The sequence below is a fragment of the Apostichopus japonicus genome, chromosome 22 (assembly GCF_037975245.1).
Source record: "Apostichopus japonicus isolate 1M-3 chromosome 22, ASM3797524v1, whole genome shotgun sequence".
In the NCBI taxonomy this organism is placed as follows: Eukaryota; Metazoa; Echinodermata; class Holothuroidea; order Aspidochirotida; family Stichopodidae; genus Apostichopus; species Apostichopus japonicus.
In genome coordinates, this window is record NC_092582.1 from 23505153 (window position 1) to 23521966 (window position 16814).

The window sequence follows — 16814 nt, forward strand, 5'->3', positions numbered from 1 at the left end:
CATTTTTTATCACCAATTCAAGCAATTGAAAACTCGTTTGCTCTGCAATTGGTCTGTAGAATATAAAGTCAAGTTTCAGAAAACATTTAAAATAATTTCAATTTACGACGCCCAAATTTTCGAAACCACATTAGCTCATGAACTCAGCGCAGTGTTAATGATGCGTTTAACTTCGCTGTCTCCATATTCTGATGTGCTTTGTTCGTCTGTATTCAGCGGTTGGCTGCGAAGTTCGACAGTAAACTCTACGCATTGAATACCACCTTATTTTCCAAATGGTCAACGAAACGAAATATAATACGGTATGGCATGACTAACGCTATGTAGCTTTTTTATTGTTACGTTTCAAGTGGTTTCTATACGGCATCTAGTAATAAGGTTTTTCTCATGACAACTGTGTGCGACTCAAAGCTAATCGAAAACTTAACTTTCCGTTTCGACAATTCTAACTTTATGGGGCAAAGTAAATCCACAGGTTTACATAAACCGAAAATATCCTGAAATAAAAAACTATTACTACTACTACTACTACTACTACTACTACTACTACTACTGCTACTGCTACTACTACTACTACTACTACTACTACTACAACTACTACTACTGCTACTACTACTACTTCTACTACTACTACTTCTACTACTACTACTACTTCTACTACTACTACTTCTACTACTACTACTACTACTACTTCTACTACTACTACTTCTACTACTACTACTACTACTACAACTACTACAACTACTACTACTACTGCTACTACTACTACGTCACTACTACTACTTCTACTACTACTACTACTACTACTACTACTACTACTACGTACTCACTGTGTATAGCACTTTGAGTACGTACTCACTGTGTATAGTACTTTGAGTACGTATACTCACCGTGTATAGTACTTTGAGTATACGAACTCACTATATATATAGTACTTTGAGTACGTACTCACTATATATATATATATATTACTTTAAGTATACGTACTCACTATATATATATTACTTTGAGTATACGTACTCACTATATATATAGTACTTTGAGTACGTACTCACTATATATATAGTACTTTGAGTATACGTACTCACTATATATAGTACTTTGAGAACGTACTCATTGTGTATAGTAATTTGAATGTAACACCCTTGCTATTTACTAATCTGGCAAGTTCATGAGCTATGACTGGTCAGCTTTAGTCAACTTTGTACTTGCGAACTAAAAGGTTTGATGAGCAGGTTTCAAAGTTGTCCTGCTTGTGGATTACACATCAGGCATGGGTCGTTGGAATCATACCGGAAAAGGAATTTGAATGAGATAGCAACAAGGCTCAATGACACACCACTGCCGACATTGTAATCACCGGGTGAGGTATTTTGCAGTCGTGAATTATTACCTGGGGATGTAGTTCAGATTGGGTGTTATCCCTAACCTTTACCTGGCTGTCTACCTAAACTTGTTTTGGCTTTGATTTCCATCAACGTTTCCGTCGTTATTGATAACAGTGGTACGAGTGTGTATTGCTCTCAACGAAATAACATCCACAACCAGTGGCGAACGCTTGAAATCAGGCGTCACAGAATGTGGCAGATATGTCTCAGGATGACCATGTTGAACAGCTTAGATAAAAAACGTTACCTCCAGATTCACCATACTTCACTATCAAATGTACATATGTGGTCCAATGTGATATACCATAAGACATGAATCTCTCCCCGACCAGCTTTAAAATAAGATGTTGTTCTTTATACAAAATAATTATTTCAATGAGAACGTTTGGATTATTTAGCAGGATCATTTTTTATTGAGGTTGATGATAATATAAATTTAGAAAAGTGGTAGGCGGTATCCGAGGGTGCGGGGAAGGGGGTTACTCGACACAACAAGGGTTACCTCTTCCCCAAACCCACACAGCAAGAGTTACAACGGCAATGTAATTATTCGGAGAACTTCAACTTTGGAGAAGTTGAGACCTGTATAAATGTGGTTTATTTTGACTGTTTTCACCTCACAGAATTAAAAATCCTTTTTAAGTGCTTTTGTTTTTATTTAATTGTATACCAATATTTCCCTTTCTCTATCTCATATTCATAAGGTCCCGTGTACAAATGTTCAATCAAAGAGAAACTGACAACTCAACTTTGAGTTATATTTTCTGTATATTTCGCAAATCGTGCGCAATGGTGATGGCGTTATGAAAATACAGTGTGTGGAGAGCGATATAAACGACAGGGACTAGTTGGTGGCGCACGTTCGAAATACGTCAAATAATATCACGGCATCCGTTACTTCTGTTTCCATGTCAACATGGCGCCGCGCCTTTCACATTCCAGTCTTGTCGGGGATAAAGTACACTGCATGACCCTTCAAGATTAAGTATCAGGGAAAGGCACCCCTGCCCCCCCCCCTAAAGACACAGGCATACACACAAGTCATGTGGCGTAATGGAAATAATGCAAAGATAAATGTAAAGAAACTGAGAAATATATCATTATTGATTTATTTGACCTGTTACCATAATTTTCTCTCCCGAAGAGAAACAATAAGATATAACACTTTTAGGGTGCTGCCCTATCCAATTCAAAGATAACAGTTTATTCACCTTTGAATTATACTATGCTCTGGTTTAAATATGTATCTACTACAGAGATATTTGCAATTTTCAAGATTAAAAACAACTTCACCAGGGTGATTTAAACTGTATAAGCTGTGAAGGAGGACTGTACTAGGAGGGAGAGGAGGGGGGGTTGTGAGTGAGGACCGGAAGGGAGGGTGCTGTGAGTGAATGCTGGAAGGAAATGGAGGAACGCTGTCAGAGAGACTGAACTATAAGAGGGTTGGTGGAATATGATTGTATCAATGCCAGGCTCACTAAAGATGGATAACAGTGGTTTGAAAATTCAGCCATCCTATACACACAACCTGCTGTTGTATAAAAAGACAAAGAGAATGCGTGGCAAGATCAGTATGAAGTAACTTAAAGTATTCTGCACCAACCTAAGGCTTCACACACATAAAGCATGTTATGTAGGCCTGTTATCCTACCTGTTGACAGGGTTCTCTGTGGCACTACTGTGGGATGTATAACACTAATGGCTTGAGAATCTCTACTGCACTTGCAGAAACAATAAGCATTGTTTATTTATTAAAAGGGAGATATGACCTACAGTACTTGGTACTAACTCAGATGAAAAGATAAAGATGTTTTAGTTTTTACAAAGTAAAGGTTTCGGGAAGTCCTTCATGTGGAAGACTTTATTTTTGAAGGGAACATTCACTTTTAGTTTACACTAACTACGTGACTCTCTTTATTTCAGGGCCTCGGGGGAGATTAGCTTTACGCTAACCGAGTATACCCCTTTAATGTTAAAATAAAAAATAAAATAAAAACTCTATATTAAGTCACAGTTGTAGGTAACTTATCTTCCTTAGGCTGTCCAGCACACCACCCTTTAGACAATGTATAGGACTAATGTATATAAATGAAAATGGCGGAGTGTATAGCCGGCGGGGTGTATAGCCTAGGCGGAGTGTATAGCCTAGTGGTTAACGCCGGTGTAGCAGTACAAACTGTCGCAAATATTCCATATTCAGTATAAACTGTCCCAGTCCCACTGGGACAGTTTATACTGAATTTACCAGTACATTTAGTCTCCCGGACCTTTTGTACAAGGGCAGTTGGTACAGACTGTCTCCCAGGACAGTTTATGCTATGATGAAACGAGGGGGGACATTATTTGTTGGTCGCATATTTGGTTGTAAATTGTGTCCCCCTGAACACTACGTCCGCATTAGCATGTACGTTCGAGTAGCAAAAATTTAATTAGTAATGGACTCTGGCAGTATCCGTATTTTTAGCAAACTGTCGTATTTCGGCTTCCGTATATTTAGCAGTAAAGTCGTGCGACAACTAAAAATGGAAAAGCTAACAGTAAACGTGAGACAAATTGCAGATATTCTAAGAGATGAGAGCTATCCAAGTGGGTTTACAAGAATAAAACAGAGAAGGATCTTACGGAGACAAAGTCAGTCTTTCAGACTGGCTGAAAATGGAACTCTTGCATACCGAAAATAAAGGAAAGTTTTGCTATCTAGGGCTTCTCAACTCGCCCAAATCGAGGCAGCTCATACTGACTAGTGACATCTATAAGGTAATGTCTGTAACTTACAGTATAGGATACACAATATGGTATTGGTTGTTAAATGGCGAACGGCCATTCCACAGTTAAACTATAACCAGGCCTCTAGGACTGATTGGTGCACAAATCATGATATTCTTTTACCACGTTTGGTTAGTTGTAAAAACTCATTCGCAAAAGTCAAGCAATTGCTTATGCAACATTATAATCAGTTGTATGCTTGAGCAAAGTTGTAAGTGCATGAACAAAGTTGTTAGGGCCTATTTCTTTTCGTTTTGTTTACCCAATTGTCTTAACAAATTTTTGTGAAAATTATTATAAATTTCTACCTTTTATCGCCCTGCCTATCATAAAAGATAACAACAGATCACTAAGGCTTACAGAGCTAGTCTGGTTTGCATGCATGGGACACTATAAAATGCTATTATTGGACTATAGCATATAGCCTAGCCTACTTCTAGAGGAAAGTGGCACTAATACTGTACATAACAAATTCACGTTCATTAATTTTGGTTGGTAAGAACAGATATTGAAGGCCTGATAGTACTTTTTTAGGTGTGGCATATTCTCTACATGCCAAGCCTCACTGCAGAAGAAAACTCCTTAAATATCTATAGACCCAAATAGTGGCCATGCAATATGTACAATAATGGGAATATTCCATTTCAAACATCGATATAGAGTTGTAATTCAATTTTAAGGCACTTCAGCTAGAACTACCAATCCTGCAGCCCATATATTTGTGTGTGTGTTTTTTTTTTTTGGGGGGGGGGTGGGCAAAAAAACATGATATCTCCTTGATCATGAATTTTCTTATCTCTTTGAAGGTGTTCATCTTTGCATAGATAAACCAGACAACAGACTATGTCTAGATTCTATTGGAAAACTATCAACGTTGATGTAACAAGTTATGTTCAACAGGATGTCAAAGCGTCATTGTCCTGTAGACCTACGAACAAGTCTCCATAGCATTCCTGTAACTGGATTATGGAAACAGGTAAATTCTCAATCTGTTTTAATTGCACAAGATGTCCGCAGTATGCAGTGAAGGTTTGGTATAGTTAATGTCACTCTTTCTGGACAAATTCAACATTTACAAGTTTAAAGGTAGTCTGTATTGGCCCTAAATTTTGGCCACTTTAATTGCTAAAAGTTTTCAAAAAGTACTTTCCAAGGGGTAATAACTCTTTAAATTGTGCTCAGACATTCTAAATGATGACACGAGATATTGAATGTCCCAGTGAGGTAAATTTCCTTCAGGGAAATAAACATACTTAAAGAATTTTGTCCATAGTGAAAATTTGGCATATTTAAGGCCTATACAGCATACCTTTAAGCCACACTCTGGCCTAACTGCAGAGCAACCATCAATATAGGAATATAATTGTAAGTTGCAAAAAGTGGCGTATCATTTTTCTGGTTTAGTGGTTGAAGAGATTGTAAATATATGGTACAGTATGGTGTAAGTTACATTTTCATGTTTGCAAGGTAAAAATAATTGGCCTAAATCCACCAACACCCTGTTTCGATCAGATATCCCACTGTTTTTATCTAGATCTGTGTACAGCATGAAGCAATGGAATAGAACAACAGTCAAGGCAAAGCATGCAACTTGTAATTGTTTTTGAAATTAGCACCTAAATGCTGTCTTCTTTCTTAACAGGTTGGTGTAGATCTTATTGGTCCTCTACCAGTGACAGCTGCCAAGCAACTGTACATCATAACACTGTCTGACTTCTATTCAAAGTGGCCTGAGACTAAGGCAGTGCCTGAAAAGACTGCAGCATCGACTTCTTATTGCATTACTGATGTGATGATGAGGTAAGCATGTCTTAAAAAGTGAATAATTTTCTGTAGTTAGTTCCAATATGAATGGCATCATATCTGTTATTTGTACCATGCAAATAACTTGTAGTGCATGGCAGAATGCTGTGTTTGAGTATAAATTATTTCCCAATAGGTATTAAGCATACAGAAAGATCACGAAGGTAGGTGAGAACAGAGAAAGTGTACTGTAAATCTTTGCAGGTTAAGTCCCCATTAACAAGTTTATATGTACATAGTTTTTGTTCCTATATTTACTTACAAGGTTCCACCTCTGGTTCTTAAGTAGCATATAGCCTGACAATTGTCGTCATTTGATTACATCCCCAAAAAGTGATTTTGGCTGGACATGTTTCACTGCAGCAGACACAGTTTATTTGTTCAAACAAATGATGAGTAAATAATTAAGACCACATTCCACAGCTAGACACCACCTATTGTGTGTTGTTTTTCAAAAAGGTGTTGGACAGTTTGATATTGTAACCACAGGGAACTTTTCTGTTTAGAAAGTGTGAACTTATTACCACTTGGCTGTTTTCACAGGAATTTCGACAAGATAAGAGAGATAATGTATCAACTGAGTTTTGGTACCATTTCTCTGTTAGGTCCGTTGTGGAAAATTGCTAAATGTGTTTGTGTGTGTGGTGGGGGATATTTCCTGAAACCTGGGAGAGGGACCCCTTTTTCTTTGGCAAAATAAGGCAATGTTTAGGTCTCTTGATGCAAAATGATGTATAATAGTACATTTTACTATAATAATGGTAAGCTAGCATTATTTGTTTTTGCATTTGGGTCATACAGAGGGTGTTTTGAACCCCCCATGGATCCTGATTCAGGACAATTAATGTTTGATCGGCATTAAACAGTCATACCATGCACACATACATCAATAGAGCACCAAAAGGCATCAAATTTCTGTTGTATCCTAGCTTACTCTAATTTGATAAATTTCTGATATTAAATTTAATTAATATGCCCCAAAGTTGTATTGGCTCATGTGGTTAAAACTTTTCAGGTTTGGTAGTGAACTGTACAATATAGCGCCAAAATTATGACATGCAATCTCCAATTAATAAAATGGAGCCAGTAATCCCATAAACATGTAGGTGTCACAATAAAAGATCATCCAATTAACTCAATGCCTAAGCATAGTTCAGTTGTACACTATACAGTCTACACTTAACCAACATGGTGAATGTTAATTATCTTTGTAGTGGAGCTTACACATAACTTTTCAAGATGATAATTTATTTTATATATGACTTACAGTGTGGTATTCACTACTCATAATATTGCTTTCAACTTTTATTTTGCACAGATTTGGTTGTATTGATATCTCATCCCTGACCACCAATGGAGGGAGTATGCATGAGGTTAACAGAAGACATGTCTAGACGATTTTCTTAGCAGTTAACTTGTTACCGACAATAATCTTGTCTTTCACTCTAACATATCATGAGAGAAAATTGCGTCGGCTGCTATACGTTTAAGCAAAGACAGGCCATTGACTTTTCACTGCCAGTCGTAGTCGAAGGGATGTGACGCTCGAAATTCTTTATCACCTCATTACTTCATTAAATAACAAATAAGAAGGCGTGTTTCTTGGTTCTGGAAGTTGTGTTCAAGATAAGTTCTCATAGTAAAACATATAACCGACCATATTCTTCTTCCTGTTGTAACTTTTGCTGTTATGGATTTCTGTGTAAGTCTTAACGAAAAACCCATGAGAATCAGCTATTTTATTTGTAATTAACAATCAAGATTAAATTTTGACGGTATCAAGTTGCACATTAAAGCATTATATAGGTAATCCTACTGTTTGTGGAAAGCAGTTCAAGGGGGGAATTCTAATAGGGAAACTTCTGCATGGTTTTATTGAGGTCTTTACCAAACTCTAAAGAGGATGTTCTTCATGTGGATTATGAGAGTTTCAAGTACATATTGTTTGAAGAAGAGTGACAGTAGTATATCATTCTAATCAAGCAATACCTCCCTGCTTGAAGGATGCTCTAGAAAGCATGGATTATCTTTAGTTGCATCAGAGCTACAAAGGGAGAGTCATCATTCCAGTTAAATTTCCCCATGCAGGGGGTAGGAAGTGAGGGTGGGCACACAACATCAGAGGGACATTTTCTCATTCCACAACCACCACTCGTTATGCTATAAACCGATACACACCGGCCATATCACTTAAATATGATGTATGATGTGTTAGTATGTTATCAATACTATTTATTGAGATTGTTAATTGTTAAACGTGCTATAGAAAGATATGGGATGCCATTTAAAAATAGCATGTACAGACAGTGCCCCCCCCCCCAGGCTCCTACCTCCCAGATCCCATGTATAATCATTTTTCACTCTTTGCCCAGTCTGATATAGATTCAGAATATTGTGTTTGTGCATGACTATCATCCAATTTCATGTTTTGATTTTTACTATATTAACTTTCTTTTAACAAACTTTTCTCTACAAGAATGACATATTTAAAGTGTGAGAAACATGATGAGACAAAAAATCTAGCATGTTGCATCCTGCTCTGTCCTATTTGCTTTATTCTTTCCCTTGTTTGGCTTTGTTTTGTTTCCTGTATGTTTGCAGCTCTTTTGAAGAGGGTATCGTTCTAATATATCTTTTCTAATATGAACCACTTTTGTCCAATAAGAAACATTCATAATAAGAAACAACGAACCTTTATCACTGGAATTGCCTGGAATGCCATTTGTCTATACAAATGAAAATTTGCTTCACGCATGGCCATCACAACGGGGCTTAGGGGGTGGGGGAATGGCCCTCCACCTTGTTGAGAGGGAGAAAACCTTGACGATTGAGTGACAAAAATAAGGAAGGGTAAAAAAGTAAACAATAAAGTAGTAATGAAAGTCAATAAATAGGTGTCAAGCCCATACGGAGAGGGTTGGGGCAGTGTTGACATGTTCAAGGTCAGAGAAGTATCTAGTCCAGCTACTTCATGGTTGTTATTAGCAAACAAAAATATTTTGTAACTCATCACAGATAGGTCACAGACTTAAGAAGACCCCTCCCCAGGACACAAATTCGATAACTTGCCATCCCAACTCCCCCCCCCCCTTATCCGTAACTTGAAAACACCCTCGGTTCCCGTCCTATAATGAGCTTTACGCAGGGATGAAATTTCATATTGCCTAGGCAACTCTCGTAGACCCATGAAGTACAGTTACCATACTTGCCAAAACTTACCCACTGTGTGTTAGGGAAATACGGCAACAATGAAGTTTGGACTCCTAAAGTTCGTAATATTTTACCTCTGCAATTATCATTTTTTGTTGTAGCTGTTGCATTCCCTATCCCGTACCCGCCCTCCGTTGGGAGGGGGGGGGGGAGTTAGGTTTATACTATCTCTCCCTCTGTAAAGATGACTATGAACGCAATGTAGTTGCCGAATACAACATGCAACATATACGGAGGATGAAGTAGCAGCAATCACAACAAAAACATGATTAACATCTTCTACAGATGGAAGACTTGTTTCTTTTTCTTCTTCTTTTTTTCCCCTTTTATTTTTTGTTTTGCAGCAACGCACAACGTCTCATTTATTTCCTGTAACATTTAACTCTGATGTACGCATCTGCTCTAATTATTGATATAATGAACTCAATTGCCTTTTGAATGTCGAAATGCTTAAATTTTATGCGGGACAAAAGATGCTATGAAGTATTTGCGGACATTCTGTACCAGGACATTTCGTCCGGTGGGACTATATTTGCTGTGAGGGTGGGACACAATTTTCAGCAGATAATGTCCGACCGGACTAAATATGCTGGTACAAAGTGTCCGCGGAGACACTTTGTACAGGGGGACACTCTGTACTGTCACACCGGCGTCTCCCAGTCATGAGATCCCCGGTTCGATTCCCCGCCGACAGCAATGTGTGTCGTCTGGCAAGGGTGTTGTTCAATAACAACTTCCCGACATGGACGTTAAAATGGATGTGTGCCGAGAGATTGGCTTCGGTCAGCTTGCGAGTCTACAAGCCTCCATGGCTTCTTTCGCGAGTTCCTGCTTGCGGGAAGATCACATATACATACATACATACATACATACATACACGCATACATACATACATACATACATACATACATACATACATACATACATACATACATACATACATACATACATACATACATACATGAAAATGTAGAACAGAAGTAGCACCCGGACACAGCCATCACATAAGAATAAGGATAGCTGAATATATCTGAATATAGCTGAATATGCTCATATAGGATAGCTGAATATAGCTGAATATGCTCATATAGGATAGCTGAATATAGCTGAATATGCTCATATAGGATAGCTGAATATAGCTGAATATGCTCAAATAGGATAGCTGAATATGTGAAAATCTGATAGGCGAACACTATCGAGAATAGCCATTAGTTTATTTCTTACGTGTTTACATGACGGTTGGCCTGACATTTCGATCCTAGCAGGATTTTCTTCAAAGGCTAATTGTCAAGTAACAGAAACAGTTACTTGTCACTGCTAGGATCGAAACGTCAGGCCAACTTACTTTTACACATTCTCCTACACAGGCTCTCTAGTGGATAAGCTGTTTGCTAACAGTTTTATTTTATTTTGTGTTTACATGACACCGACAAAAAAAAGAGAAAAAAGAAGAAGTTACCAATAATGTATATAATTAACTCTCGTGATAAGCACACCATCAAAAATTAGACAATTGGTAGGCATTTTTCAAGTACAAGTAGGTTAAATGGGATGGAAAAGTACGATCTGCTCGACTGCCTGCATCTTTCAAAGAACGCAAACTGAATTCATTGCACACGAGGGCCAAAATCGGCATTACGGGGCACTGTTGTGATCCAATACTTATCTAATAGAAGATATACTTGGAATGTCGATGTAACAGCTGAACAACAATACTGACTACATGATAAAATGAAAATTTTGCAAAAAACCAAAACAAAACAAAGAAGCCATTTTTGACAAATCATTATCTACTGTATCAAGGGAAATGAAAACGTGTGATACACACCATAGCTGCTACGGTGAAGTAAATTGACTTGCTCTGACCATAACAACTCCCTGCTCTGACATTGCACGATACCTGTGTTAACAACTAAGGCCAAATATTAGGGGATTAAAACATAGCAACAACCCATAATGGTCACCTTTTTTTTGTTGTTGAATGGAGAGACAAGATTCTATTGAAGAAGAATAATCTATTCACACCAAAACAAGGACTCTACATTTTGTTTGGCTCTCAGGATTAGGATGAATAACTTCATGCAAGTACCAACCGATCAGGACGGGTGGTTATAACACCACTGAGCATTGCGGGACTATTATTTCTATTCCATTGCTGTTATTACCAATAGAGTCAACATCAGCAGATCTGGGATTTGTAGGGATGGGGCTGGGAGGGGGCATTGAAGCTCACCACATGTTGGGGGGGGGGGAGGTCTGTCGGTACATTCCAAGAAACAAATGAAACTAACAGATATCAAATGGTGTAATCTGTGGCATCTTTACTATATAAATTTGTTAATTAAGAAAACTAATAATAATAGTCACGAAAAAATGTTGCAATTTATCAGAAATAAGCTCTTAAACCAACTACCTCATGACATATATCTTCTGTCAGATTCAAAACATAGATAGTAGTAACAAAGCTAGAATTGTGAGCTGTTATACAGCTGTTGTTACATTAATGTAACAGACTTTATTTCATCTTCCAATGGCAACGAGTTACATACACTAATGTTGATTAGAATGTTACGTTACACAAAAACTTGTTGACTCTTCAAGGAACTGTCTGTATTTGGTCATGCATTTTTGGTGAAAATTTTACCAAATCTACCAATTATTACCCAAAATAAGATTACAATTTATCTAATAAAGATCCACTCCTAAATTGTTTACCAAATGATATTAATAACAGTGAGTGAATAACACTGACTTTGAAACTTAAAGAAATTGTCGCCCGGACACTTTTTGTAAACATTCATCACATGCATCAAAGGTAACACTTCAGCAAGTTATGAATATTTTTTGTAAACATTTAGACTATTATTTGTAAATACACTTAGCTATTGAAGATAATGAAATTCAAGGTTGGTCTGGTACAATAACAATAACAATGATATATTTGATACAAAGAAAGTAAATGGAAAGTTCTTTTCGAGAAAAAGTATGTGGACTGTTTATATGAAAACACTTTCTTGAATCATTGAAGAAAGACATCCATAACTGTGACATCACAATAACCAGCCAGGTTTGTATCATTGAAGAAAGACATCCATAACTGTGACATCACTATAATCAGCCAGGTTTGTATTGTTGAAGAAAGGTATTCCCTAACTGTGACATCACAATAACCAGCCAGGTTTTGTATCATTGAAGAAAGACATCCATAACTGTGACATCACTATAAAATGCCAGGTTTGTATTGTTGAAGAAAGGTATTCCGTAACTGTGACATCACAATAAACAGCCAGGTTTTGTATCATTGAAGAAAGACATCCATAACTGTGACATCACTATAAACAGCCAGGTTTGTATTGTTGAAGAAAGGTATTCCGTAACTGTGACATCACAATAAACAGCCAGGTTTTGTATCATTGAAGAAAGACATCCATAACTGTGACATCACTATAAACAGCCAGGTTTGTATTGTTGAAGAAAGGTATTCCGTAACTGTGACATCACAATAAACAGCCAGGTTTTGTATCATTGAAGAAAGACATCCATAACTGTGACATCACTATAATCAGCCAGGTTTGTATTGTTGAAGAAAGGTATTCCGTAACTGTGACATCACAATAAACAGCCAGGTTTTGTATCATTGAAGAAAGACATCCATAACTGTGACATCACTATAAACAGCCAGGTTTGTATCATTCAAGAAAGACACCTATGTGACATCACTATAATCAGCCAGGTTTGTATTGTTGAAGAAAGATATTCTGTAACTGTGACATCACTATAAACAGCCAGGTTTGTATCATTCAAGAAAGACACCCATGTGACATCACTTTAATCAGCCAGGTTTGTATCATTCAAGAAAGATATCCATAACTGTGACATCACAATAAACAGCCAGGTTTAATATCATTCAAGAAATTTAGACATCCATAACTGTGACATCACAATAAACAGCCAGGTTTGTATTGTTGAAGAAAGATATTCTGTAACTGTGACATCACAATACACAGCCAAGTTTGTATCTTTCAAGAAAGACATCCATGTGACATCACTATAATCAGCCAGGTTTGTATTGTTGAAGAAAGATATTCTGTAACTGTGACATCACTATAATTAGCCACGTTTGTATCCGGTAAAAAGAACATTGATGGGAGAATTATAAACAGGCAGTATGCAACTCTAAATATACATTATATCCTGGGTTCTGTTTGAAAAGTAAACATCAATGTCAATGAATGATCGCGGCTCATATTTAACAAGGAAATGACAGTTTCATTAAATTTGCAGAACATATTTTGACTTGTACAAGAGGAAATCCTGTTTTGTAGTATAGTTTGAAATATGCCTTAATTGACCCCTTCCCCTCCCCCACCCAATAAATTGTACGAATGGAATCGCAAAAGTGTTTTCCTATGATAACTTGCTTTTATGGTTCCTTCATTGGCATCATTCCAGCAGCTATTGCTTGAAAAAAAAAAAATTGAAACTAAAATAAACAATGTGTTTAATATTCTGTTCCTTTTTAGCTTAAAGTGCCAAATTTCTTCTCCACTTAATTAAGGAAGCAAATGCCAAAGATATCTCTGATAAGTAATCATTCTTTTTAAAAGGCCTAAAAATTCAAGTTATTTACTGCCACCTAAATACAAGCACCTTATAGCCAGTTGCTAATGGAAAAATTACAACGGACTTGGACTTTTCTGCCAGCATATATACATAATCATCAAAATCAATACAGTTTAATCGATGTGTGGAAGTAGAAAATTGATTTTAGCAGATAAATATTTACACACATTTTGTAGAAAGTTACTAAAAATGGTGAGATCCCAGGCCTGTATTAAGCCAGAAGTTTATTACCATTAGTGATTTACTCGCCAGGTAACAGTCGTTAATTTATGCATACATCCTAGAGTTCCTTAGTGTCATCAATTACAATCATTTAAGTTTGGTCCATTGTTTGTGAAGGTTTTGGTAAAATTTACCGTAAGTTGGCAAGTAAATGCAATAATCGTACAACCTTCTGCAGACATAGTCTTGTTCAAGGCCAAGGCCCCCTCAAAAAATCCCTTCTGGGGCACTACGACACACCACATCTAAAGTGTCCCCTGGGGGAATCCCCACAGGGTGCAGCCACAAACCACAAACCAGCGCACGTAACTATATTTACAAGTAATACCTCGCAAGTCCCAGTTTATACAGCTGGATTAAGAGAGGCAATGGAGATTAAGTCCCTTACCAGAGGTACACAACATAAAGATATGGTTAGGACTTAGATCGCCGCCAACCCATTGCCTTAACCACTTGAACATGATGTTATTTGGTTAATCGATATCTTTGGAATGCCTCTGCATGAATGAAAATATTACAAAACTAGGAAGCTTTTAATGGCAAGTTTAGTACACTACTGTACAACACAATGGCAAAGCAGTTGAATTATTATGTGCCAAGTATACTGACAGGCAAGCAATTTGTTATATTTATGAAAAACTCTATAATCATCAGAAAACTGACAGATTGTAAACAATTTGATTGAATCTTGAAAGATTTCTTTCTTTTGAGAGACTTAGAGAAATGATTTATTCAAGTTCTCCTAAACTTATTTACACCAATGCATTCCCTTTCCATTTAATTAGTTTCTTTAAATAGTAAACTTAAGAAAAATTTATTTTGCCCCAAACTGACCAAAAAAGTCAAAACAAAAGAAAATTGTCATTATAAATCGGACAAGTTGACAATTGATAATTAGTTTGTAATTTAGCCCACCTTGATATCCATTAGCCCTGCCAGAAGTGTAATTAATTTAATCCTGGATGAAGTAAACTGGGTACAGGAAATAATTAATCCCTCAGGAAAAAAGAAAACAAAATAACTGTAAACATTTCATTGATCCCTTTCTCTTACATTTAGGATCATAACAAACTTCCATATTAATTAGACAAACATTCTATATTAATTATTTTAATACATTTAATACTTAAGAAAGGCAGATGGCAAAACCTTACTTGATCGTCAGCCTCAAATTGTAAGAAAGTTCACTTCTGTTTTTAACAGTGCTTGTAGTAGTGACACTCTCAGAGAATATTTTGACTTTTAAAACTTATGATCTGTTATTCTCTGTTTGAGGTAGAAATGATATTTGATATCACTACCAGCACTTTCTTACTTACATTACAATTGAAAATAAATATGTGATATTTACACTGGCAAAAACCTCTAGTCTCCAAATATGCAATTTAAATATGGTTATATTATTAAGAATAGAATGTGACAGTTTAATTTTAATCCAATATTTGCACAAAGTTAATATATATATATATATATATATATATATATATATAAATATATATATATATATATATATATATATATATATACATATATATATATATAAATATATATATATATATATATATATATATATATATATATATAGATATATATAAATATATATATGTATAGACAATATATACCAAATCTTCAACATGATTACCTACCATGGTTTAGTCGGTATGTACTAAAACAATGACTTAAGGCACAGGATTAATTTTCAATATTTAAAACAGTCTGTCTGTCCGTACTGGTTTGCATAAATGTTTGATGTCCATTATAATATTGCAATGCAGTTTAATTAGCTCCAACTGTTTTTTCATATGAAATCATGAACAAATTTCAATGGTTTCACAATTTCTGATATATATATATATAGTTTTTTGACATTGTTTGAACATATTTTAGAAGTCTTGAAAATCTACAACTGCAGTGAGAAAGATGGTCTCCCGCCACATTGGTATGTTATTTCAATGCTAACATTGTGACTAGTTGTCCCGTAATGTTACTAATGCTAAGATATGACTAGTGGTCTTGTAATGTTACTCATGCTAACGTTGTGACTATTGGTCCCGTAATGTTACTAATGCTAAGATATGACTCGTGGTCCCGTAATGTTACTCATGCTAACGTTGTGACTAGTCATTCTGTAATGTGACAGTTCATATGAAGAAAGCTCAGCCCCTGATAAAGCTATTTAATACCGTTCATATTGTGATGTATGTTTACTTAACTCAATATTGTCAATTGTTTCAAACAATGCTTAGACATCAAATGACTTTGTTTTCATTTGGGGTCAAAGTCTCTATTTATTTGTTTCTACAATATCTAGCTAAATTACTTAAATAACAATCTTGTATTAAGGGTAACCTAGATATTACACAAACACATTGCTAATATTTGATCCATATCTGTAAATTAAAAAACAAAAAAACACCCTGAAAACCAATTTGGTCACCATATTTACGTTAATAAATACCCTTGGGTACCCTCTTAAACAACTGACATGCTACCATATCAACTCACTGTATAACACTGTAATCCCCTCACTCCTCTTCAGCTATGCTTCTCTCACTGCATGGCCGGTCAAGCCCATTTCGACAACACTTAAGGTATTGATCCCATTACAGACTCAGGGTATTGATCCCATTACAGGCTCAGGGTACTGATCCCATTACAGGTTCTGGGTATTGATCCCTTTACAAACTCAGGTTATTGATCCCATTACAGACTCAGGGTATTGATCCCATTACAGGCTCAGGGTATTGATTCCATTACAGACTCAGGGTATTGATCCCATTACAGACTCAGGGTATTGAT

The 16814-nt window shown here is 36.3% G+C and overlaps 1 protein-coding gene across 1 annotated transcript; it reads left to right on the top strand.

The window, feature by feature from the left end:
- Window positions 1-3895: 3895 nt before the first annotated feature.
- Window positions 3896-8480, top strand: LOC139963681 (uncharacterized). Its single transcript, XM_071964726.1, has 4 exons — window positions 3896-4148; window positions 4964-5133; window positions 5800-5957; window positions 7279-8480. The coding sequence occupies exons 2-4, from the start codon at window positions 5047-5049 to the stop codon at window positions 7352-7354; spliced, it is 321 nt and encodes a 106-aa protein (XP_071820827.1). The 5' UTR covers window positions 3896-4148; window positions 4964-5046; the 3' UTR covers window positions 7355-8480.
- The last annotated feature ends 8334 nt before the right edge of the window (window positions 8481-16814 follow it).